General features: G+C 37.8%; 1 protein-coding gene across 1 annotated transcript; it reads left to right on the top strand.

Moving 5' to 3' along the window:
* Positions 1-707: 707 nt before the first annotated feature.
* LOC139660493 (muscarinic acetylcholine receptor M4-like) lies at positions 708-10034 on the top strand (the record flags this gene model as incomplete). Its single annotated transcript, XM_071538653.1, has 3 exons — positions 708-797; positions 1884-2153; positions 9789-10034. Coding segments are annotated over 3 exons (606 nt in total), but the record flags the coding sequence as incomplete, so codon positions are not given.
* Between the last annotated feature and the right edge of the window lie 357 nt (positions 10035-10391).

Raw genomic sequence — 10391 nt, 5'->3', positions numbered from 1 at the left:
AAGAAAACAACAGCAAGGAGATAAACCAACAGAGAAAAGGCAATACCACAATTAACTAATAAAAAGCCATGAAAACGTACCGATTAGGGAAGATAGATAGATTAAGATAATTCAAATAAAATAATTGCCGAACAGCACCAGAGGCTCTTGGAAGAGGACTGAGACTCACATTTTCCAGAGTCTCGTGTGGTGATTTGGTGCCACCCAAGTTCATATGGCATTGTTCTTATCTGGCCAAATGAGCCAAACTAAGTAAACGCTCCAGAGTTCAAATAAACCGCTCAGAACATGCTTGGCATGAACGCACTTTTAAAGACAGGCAAGAAGAACTTGTTTCTCTCTAACAGTATTTGTGTTGAACTCTGTGGGGAAAATAGTACGCAAGAACAACTGCTGAAGTTATTTGTGTCTTTCATGAAGCTTTGTTGTGGGAGCATGGTGATTTGAAGATGGTTTGACCGCTGCCCTCAGACCTTAGTTTAGTTGGACTGAAGCTGAACTGAATCTTCAGATACTGTATACTGAAATGCTTAAAGACTGGGAAGAAAATCTGTAAAAAAAAAAAAAAAGATATCAAAAGTCTGATTATGTGTTGCATTCTTCTTGAAGTCCTTGTACATTAAGAATTTTTGGCAACATGCTAATAATGATGTCTTTAAAGAATAAATGTTTTTGAAATCAATCAATCTATCTATCTATCTATCTAGGAGGAGAAAGAGAGCTCTAATGATTCATCCACGGCTTTTATTCCCCCCAAGGAACCAAAGGAGAATACCAACAGTGAGGCGACAGCTGAGGTTGGCTTCTGTCATGATCACTTCAAAATTTGAAGAGAATTTCAAATTAAAAGCCTTTTTTCATATATTCACTAGCTAACAATTAACTGCTATTCTAACAATTACAAAAGCTATCACTTCTATTCATCGGGTATTATCATGGCTTATAAACATAAGCATTGCTTTTAATAGTATTTTATTATGGTGTATACAAATGTATAAATGTAGGATATTAATGTATTATGGATTGGATTATTTTCCTTGTTTTTTGCTCGTACAACTGGGTGGAGCGTTCAGACTCACCTGCTAGCCATGTGTCTTGATTTCAACAAGGAATGCATACAACAGCAAACTGTTTTTTAAGGAAAATAGTGGACAAATGTAGAAACATTTACCCCATGTAACAAGTGCCTGGTAAAGAACAAAGAAACTGCTAACCCTACTAACTACTACTAAAACTCAAATGTACTTTTAAAAGTACTTTTTTGATTTGGTCTTAACATAAGTATTTCCCTTTTAGGGGATGTCATGTTTACTCATCAATCATCACATACATTTATTTTCTTATTTGGTTTAAAGAAAAAGACTTCATACAAAATATTAATGAACATGAGCCTTCCAAAATTAAAAAGAAGAAATCAGAGTCAGTATAAGTAACATTAATTATAAGTTGATGCAAAAATGGAGAAAAAAAACCTGAATTATCCCAATCACCAAAATGTATATGAATGTTTACATTGTAGGCATTTACATTGTAGGCATTAGCAATTGTGGAATTCAGTAACACTTTACAATAAGGGTCACTAAATTAAGGGTTAGTTAATGCTTAATAAGGGATAGTTAATGCTTAATAAGTTAATGCTTATTAAGCATTTAATAAGTAGAAATTAATACCTTAGTTAACATGAACACCATTAGTAAATGATTACCAGACACATTTGTTAACTGTTAATTAAGGGTTAGTTAATTCTTATTAAGTATTAACTAACCCTTAACTTAGTGACCGATATTGTAAAGTGTTACCTGGAATTCAAACCTGTGATACAGAACAGTGAATTTCTTTAACCACTGTTCAAACCTAACAAAACTCTATTGCTTCTGTCCCAGGCTGCAACAAATGCCACCCCTGTTGCCACGACGACAACCAATCCCGCCCTGGCCAAGATCAGCGCCGGCTCCAAGTGGTCCAAGATAAAGATCGTAACGAAGCAGGCAGGGGATGAATGCATCACGGCTATAGAGATTGTCCCTCCTGTAGAGGGTGGCGAGAAGCATTCAATCCCCATCAACCGTCCAAGGACAGTAGCGAGGAAGTTTGCAAGCATCGCTAGGAGCCAAGTGAAGAGGAAAAGACAGATGGCTGCCAGAGAAAAGAAAGTATGATCATGTAAAATGGGAGTGATGGGGGAATGAATGGAAAGAGCATGTTGAGAGGTAGTGTTGAGGGATGGTTGTATATTATATTAAATTAGTGGACATGCAGAGGGAGATATGAATTAATGGAGTTTGAGTTTAGTTTAGACACAGCAAAAAAATTACATAAAAAGAACATCCCACCACAAAAAAAAAGAAAGAAAAATGAATAAATTCTAATTGTCTTATTATCTATAATATATACAATTTACACTACATGCAGATAATGCATATTTCAAAGAGGATGGTTTGCTAGCAAATTAACATATAAATGTGATTCATGATTATCAACACAAAGACTTAAAATTAAGATAATGATGGTAAACTACATTAATTGCCACAGAAAAGGAAATGAATGAACTATGGCAGTGGTTCTCAACGTGGGGTCCGGGGACCACCAGGGGTCGTTGAGGGGGTTCCAGGCGGTCCCCTGCAAATGAATGATGAATTATTAAACTTCACCATTATTTAATTCACAAGAAATTAACACAATTAGAGAATGGAGAAGAATGGCTCTTTTGATCATAGTTTCACTGTTATGTCTCTACCTACAATACAGGTAGTCATGGAGCTCTGGACAAAATCATATCTAACAATAAAAATATTCTCAGATTTGAGTCTGAGAGACAAAATCTCATCAAATGGAGGTCCATAGCTCTAATGTGGACTAAATTAGGGGTCCTTGATATGAAAAAGGTTGAGAATCAGTGAATTATGGGATGTGAATAAACAGGGATTTAAATTAAACACGATGAGCATAAATGAACAAGAAACATCCCAACACTAACATTGAACACACAGTACAAACAGACATTCAACTACAAAATAAAATAACTAAGTTACACTGGCACAAACTCTTAGCATGTTGTGTTTAGTAGGATGGATTTTAATGAATGTTGAGAGTTGAATGAATGAAGGGAGAGTATGTTGTTGTTCAGTGAATGCAGGTGTATGGCATAGTGACGTGTGCAAAGTCAAGGGTAGCAGAATGGCATTATAGGAAATTGAGTTTTTGGGTGTTGAATGTAAATGTCTACAGCCCTGGATTCATAAATTGAATTATGTTAAATAGAAAGAGTTACGGAATGGCTGTGGCTAAAGGGTCTGTAGGAATGGCCGGGGGTGAAGAGAAATGTTTGCTGAGATCACGTTACTATCATCAGCAAGTCATTAATGTTGACCATAAACAGAGGCCCATGATCAGAGCCCTGTGGCACACCGCATGTTATTGTATACCTATCCATTTACAAATTGTTGCTTGTCGAGAATGTAATTGTGGATTCTGACAGCGTTGTGTGATAATTTCTATAGTAGAATGTCAGTATTACCGGTGTCAAATGCTTTTGGTATGTTCAAAATATTCCAAAAGCATATTTATTAGACCGAAGTCTATCAATGCATTGTTGGTTTATCAGTAAGTTGTAGGACAGCCATTATCTGTGGAATAGTCCTTTGTAAATACTGATGATCATTGACAATGGAAAGAGCATTCAGATACTTATTGTACACTGTCCTTTTCTAGAATCATTGAAAAGCAGGGGAGCACAGAGGTAGAGCGATAGTTATTAAAGGATCTTGGATCTTGGACCCTATTTTCAAATTATTGTGAGAGTATACATACCGTATTTCCTCTAATATTGGCCCGGGCCTTTATTTACCTCAACTGCAGAGGGTACCAGGCCTTTATTGGACGCAGGCTTAGAGACAGGCCTTTATTTCTAATTCCCTCTGTTTGATAAGTATATTTGCTCATATGTTAGTACAAAGCCTCCTTGTTTTCTGATCTGCTTCTGTTGGGGTACGTTAGGTAGCCGTTTTTTTGTTGCAATGCAACTGCAATGCATTACCGATAATTATGGTAATCGACGACGGCACGCTCCAGAGATTTCCACCGGCCGAGCCATCTTGTGGCATACTGCCATCTTGTGGCACTTGCACGTTACTACAAACTACAGTTACATTATATAACAGGCACCAGGAGTTTACCGGTATCCACCATTGTTTTTTCCTTTGTTTTTTTCCCCGGCCTGTATTTGTTCATGTCGACCACGGCCCCGGCCATTATCGGAGACCCAGCTTTTAATTGACTACCGGCCACCATTAGAGGAAATACGGTAATTGAAAATTCACATCTCGGTAATAGAGTTGCAAAACGGACATTTATTCATACTACTAATTACTTTAAGACTAGTGCAGTGCCCGTTCAAAACATGCCTGTTCGGAACGGGCCGATTGCTTGGCCTCCGGTATTGCTGCATGCAGCTTTCTCGAGAACCGCTCGTCCAAACAACTTCACACTCGACACTGTACGTTCTTGGGTCCCCAGCAATACACAATGTGTGTGAAGTAGATCGGACGAACGGTTCTCGTGATATGCGAAGGACACACATACAGACAGAGATTCCTTGCTTTATAGTATGATGAACGATTCAGAGGAGGATTTCTGAAAGGCCATACATCTTAAGAAATAAATGATGGGCGTCGTTTCATTTCCAAGCAGTCACAAGTGGCTGATTCAGAGGTGAAGGAGCTCAAGAGGCAAAAGGATTGTAGTCCAATTGGTTTGAGTGATTTGTCTTTCCGTGGAAATGCAGCTTGAGCTTCACCTAAAGGAAAATGCTAGCACTGAAGTTATATCAGTTACTATTTGGTGTGTTGGGTATAATTAGGTCCATGGTTAGCCTGGGCCTGCTGACAACCACCGGCATTCCCCTTAGACTTCTGCTTCGGTGGGTGAATGATTCGCTTATCGCATGTCAGGCAGACAATGTCCTCTCTCCCTCCAGCTTCTCCCACTGCTGGGTTGTTTGTGTTTCAGATGGAAAAATTCAAAGTAGCTGTCACGCTGTCAGTATGCTGTATGCCAGCCTTAAATACATAACTCATCAGTAGAAATATTGCCTATTTGAGTTGGAGATGAAGAATTCCCTCTGGTGAATAAATTAGTTGTAATTGAAGATGTCTGTTTTGCTGAAAGTTTGTTGTTGAGATTTTCACCAGCGACCAATAGAGCTTCCAGTTCCTGAGATGGTCAACCTGCCTGTGGTCCAATTTGCATTTTTCAGAATTTTCTGAAAAGTTTTGATTCTTCTCATTGGATTCATTATGTTTCTCATGCACTGTCTTGGGGATTTCTTTAGACTATTATAGTTGTATAGTTTAAGGCGAGAAGGCTTGTTTGCAAGGTGATTTTTATTTTTTTATTTTTTTATTTGAATTTTATTTGATAGGACGGTACAATTTAACATAGTTCCAATACAGGGCATGAAACTGATGTGCTGCACAGAGAGTCTATAGCTATTGCTAATTTTCAACTCTTGTCCCTAGTTGGGCTTTTACATGTACAGTGTAATTAAAATATACAGCTTTCAGTATCATAAAACCACAATACACTACAAATATGGAAATAAAATAAAAGACACATACCACAATACACCAATACACATACACCATACACCAATAGTAATTTAGAGTACAATTAGCTAAAAATGAGTACAGCTCTGGTTTGCTTTTAGCCAGCAGTTAACCTTTGTTGTAAAAGATTTTATATCTGGAATTAATTTGATTTCAGTTGGTAATGTGTTCCAGAGTTGACAGCCTTTTATGGAGAAAGCTGATTGTCCAAATTTAGATCTACAATGTGGTATTTTACAGTTGCCATTCACCATGCTCCTAGTTACTCTGTTACTGTCTTGTCTTTGGATATATCTTGAAAGAGGCTCTGGGGCTCTGCTGTTGATACATTTGAAAACTAATTTGGGAAAACAAAAATGAGTAAAGCTCTCAAGGCTAAGTAGATTGTTTCTTTTTAGTATGTGACGGTGATGCCACCAGACAGGCTTTTTGTCCATGATAATATTACACTACTCTGCTACTTGTTTGAATTGGATCTTGAATGATCCACGGCCATTTGGTTGAAATGGAGATTTGATTTGAGGAGATGAAATCTTATTATTATTTCATCAAGTCTTTTATTTAAGGAGTCCATGAGCATTTGGTTGAAAACCCATATAGTTTTTTCCAGGGCTTGATGAAATGACATTGGTTGATCCTTTTGCTTACTTAAAGTCACAATGAAAGAGAATTTTTGATGGTGTCTTACTTCAGGATGTTGGGGTTGGACATAACGCAGGGAGACTGTTCAACGGTGTGTGGGTTTGACCATGACAAACATTGACAGAGAAAGCCAGTGAAGCCCGCTGCATACTGTGTGCAGTTGGTGAAACGATCCACTGTGAAATGCTCGGCTCGTAATCTTGAGCTTCACAAATTCTGATTCCTCCAAATGAATAAATTCAGCCACTGGGACACGAAATGTTGTCCAAAAATCTGTGATGGTTTATGGTACGCCATGAAGTAACCACCACAAATCATGTTTTCCAGGAAGTAATGGGATTTTGATATAAAAAAAAGCTATGAGAAATACAAATTTTGTACATTCTTGGACATTTATTGTTAAATCGCTGGATATTAGCTAGCAAGGTGAAAAAGTAATTCATTTTAGTTTGACTTTAATGTCTTACAAATATAGCCAATTTCACTTGTAAATTATATAATAATGTTTGCTGTGATGATCAAGAGGATCCTAGCAGATGGAAGGGTGGAATAATGGATGGAGGCATGGAGAGAAAGAAACTTGTTCAGTTGCATCACAGTGCAGAGGAGCCCAATTTTGCTTCAAACACTCAAGTAAAATCAATTAACATAGATGACAGCTCACTGTTTCATCTCCACACACACACACATACACACACTTCATTTTCAGCCATCTATCATGAAATGAATCATTTATTATGAACATGATGCGATATGAAAGACGTTGAGTGTTCCCTTTAATTCTGTCAAGCCCTCCATAACGGAACAGTAATAAATCCCAATATGGTGTTTTATTAAAAACAAGATGTATCACTCATATGACTATGATGTATGTTTGCTGTCAGTGAGTTGTTACTGTGCAAATGCAACATATTTTTACCATTAATATTCAGGTGTTGTGCAGTTTAATAGCTGTTTACTAGTACAGTGGGTATTTATCAGCAGAGGGTCACTTCTTTTTTTTTTCATACTTTTATTGCAATTAATTCATAAATCAGTACAACAACAAAATGTCCAGTATATTTTCATGTCCTTGCAATTATTTCTTTAAAAAATTTTTTTTTTGTCATTTTTTTTTTTTATACACCCGGTGATACAAACAGAAGGAAAGAAAGAAAAAACAAAAAACAAAAACAAGAGTAATTACATATTCATCCATACACATACATACATATACACACATGTATGCACATAAATATTTATATGTACATACATAGCTTCATACACGCATACGGATATACCTACACTCACTTATATAAATTAAATTAAAATTTTTTGCAGCTGTTTATTAAAGTGACTTCCACAGCACTTCAGGGACCCTAACACAGAATGAAAGAATATTCCCCGGTCTTCATTTCTTCTTTTATTTTCTCCTCTCCTCTTTCTCTTCTTCTCTTTGCTCTCCTCTTGTCACCAAAAACCATCTTTGCCATCCTGCTGACATTGTCAACACATTGGTGCAATATAATAATAATGATAACTTGATTTATGTAGCACCTTTAAATACAGAGTTTACAAAGTGCTTTGACAGACAATAAACGCAGAATACTCAAAATTTGAATTTAAAAAGCAATGAAACAATAATAAACAGGGATTAAATTCAGATAGAGGACAGAGGTGGAAAAGAGCAACTTACTTGGGTAAAAATGACATTTTGCTAATTTATTGGGGCACAAACCATGAAATACAAAAAAAAACTTCATTAAGTCATTTAATCATCCTCACACCAAAAGAAAGGTTCTTATAAGAGTAAGTCGACTCATTTCATTTATCTGCTTTCCAGGACTATAGTCATGACTACCGTAGTTGGGTCCAACTCGATTCCGAGACCAGGTCCAAAGTCAGGTCCAAGTCCTATTCAAGACCAAGATCAAAATAGGCAATAACAGTGTACATGTCTGCCCAAATGTAAAAATAATACCTAAAGAGTTTCTTGACGGACCAACAGAGATCTGCTCTGTGCAATACCCTTCAACATCCAACTAATCAATATATGGGATTTTGACTAATCAATGCATTGAAGTTTGAGGACCATTACATACTATATACAGATGTAATCCCTTAAATTTGTAGTGCTGGGTTGAAAATAAAGTTGTGCCAGGTGGAGAAAAATTGATCTTTGGAAATTTGTAGATAGCAAAAATTTTAGGCAGGAAAAATTGAGTCAACATCCAATCAATCTTGGTCATGACCGAGACGCGAGAGTCGAGCGTTTCTCCACACAATACACAAACATCTGTACTTTTTGTAGGTGTTTTAGGTCCAGACGACATTTCGGCTAATCTCTATAAATATAAATCTCTATAGATATCTGCATGTGAGACATCGTCTCTCAACTCCAACTCCATTCTTGCGTCTCAAGTTGCTAATTGGACTGTAAACAATGACCGGCGCACGGAAGAGGAAGTCTTGGCCCGAGTGTCCGCTGGCTACACCGGAAACCCCCAAATATTGGCCGTCGCCCCCAGAGTCTAATCGTCATCAGACCGATAGACGATGGGTTCTGAGATTGACATCCAATAGGAGCCGAGACCAAGACAACTCTAGTCAAAATGGGCACGAGACCTTTAGAAAGGTCTTGAGACCAGACTCAAGACCGAGACTGGACTCAAGTACTACAGCCCCACAGCTTACATGTCCATGTGAATCAGCTTATGTTGCTGTGTACTGCATTAATATGTTGTGGTGTGTGCCCCAATTTTGGATGCCCGACCTACCTCACTCTTTTGAGTAGTTGTGTCGGATCTGATATCTTTTGTCTCAGCACTCCTCATATAAGAATTCCACTGTTGAGGCGCACTTCTTTCCCTCATACAGCGCCACAAACTTGTAGTCATTGCATGGTATGCAGTGGTGGAAGAAGTACTGAGATCTTTTACTTAAGTACTTAAGTAGCAATACAACAATGTAAAGATACTCCATTACAAGTAAAGGTCCTGCATTCAGAATCTTCAAAAGAAAAAGTACATAAGTATTGGCAGCAAAATGTACTTAGAGTATCAAAGTAAACATACTCATTATGCAAACTGTCCCCATTTAGAGTTATATTATTCATAAATCATTGGAATATTAATACTGATTTATTGACACATCTACATGTAAGCAGCATTTTAAAGTTGTCAACGTGAAGCTAATCTTAACAATTTAGCTATACTTTTGGGTAGTCTAATCAATAACAATGCTATTTTATAGTTATTTTATAAAGATGATTACATGTTTTAAATATAAAATATTGATCTGAAAAGTAACTAGTAACTGTAGCTGTGAAATAAATGTAATGGAGTAAAAAGTATAATATTTCCCTCTAAAATGTAGTGGAGTAAGTACAAAGTGGCATAAAATGGAAATACTCAAGTAAAGTACAAGTACCTCAAAATTGTACTTAAGTACAGTACTTGAGTAAATGTACGTAATTACTTTCCACCACTGATGGTATGACACTACTGCCTTTTATTTTCCTCATCTCACTTCTCTCTCTCTCTCTCCTCTCTCCTCTCCCTGTAGGTGACTAAAACCATCTTTGCCATCCTGCTGGCGTTCATCATCACGTGGACGCCCTACAACGTCATGGTGTTGATCTCGACCTTCTGCCAGTCCTGCGTCCCGGACACCGTCTGGGCTATTGGCTACTGGCTGTGCTACGTCAACTCCACTATCAATCCGGCATGCTACGCCCTGTGCAACGCCACGTTCAAAAAGACATTCAAGAATCTGCTGTTGTGCCAGTACAAAAACATAGGCACAAGATGAGATGGGAAGAGAGGATGGAGGGAGGGATGGATGGATGGACGGGGAATGGGCAGAGCAACAGAAGTATGGGGCAAGAAGGGGGGATGGAGGGAGGGATGGACATGGACTATATTGATGGAAGGTGAGTGGAAGAGAGGAAGGAGGGGGATGAGCTGGACAAGAGGGATGGATGGAGGGATTTGAAGAGATTTGGAAGGGAGCGACAGAAGGGAGGGAAGAATAAAGAAATGATAGGGATTGATATGGAGAGGGGAATAATGGCTTGGCAGTAAAAATAGAGGGAGGAAGGAATGGAGTAAAAACAAGGGAGGAATGGGGGTATGGATTGATGGAGGGATAAATTTAGAGTGGCGAGGA

The sequence above is a fragment of the Centroberyx affinis genome, unplaced genomic scaffold, assembly GCF_046629955.1.
Source record: "Centroberyx affinis isolate AG114_WGS23_722 - 3 ecotype Tasmania unplaced genomic scaffold, CSIRO-AGI_Caff_v1 ptg003323l_1, whole genome shotgun sequence".
NCBI classification, from domain to species: Eukaryota; Metazoa; Chordata; class Actinopteri; order Beryciformes; family Berycidae; genus Centroberyx; species Centroberyx affinis.
Note: the sequence above shows the minus strand (reverse complement) of the source record. Positions and strands in the feature narration are given on the sequence as shown.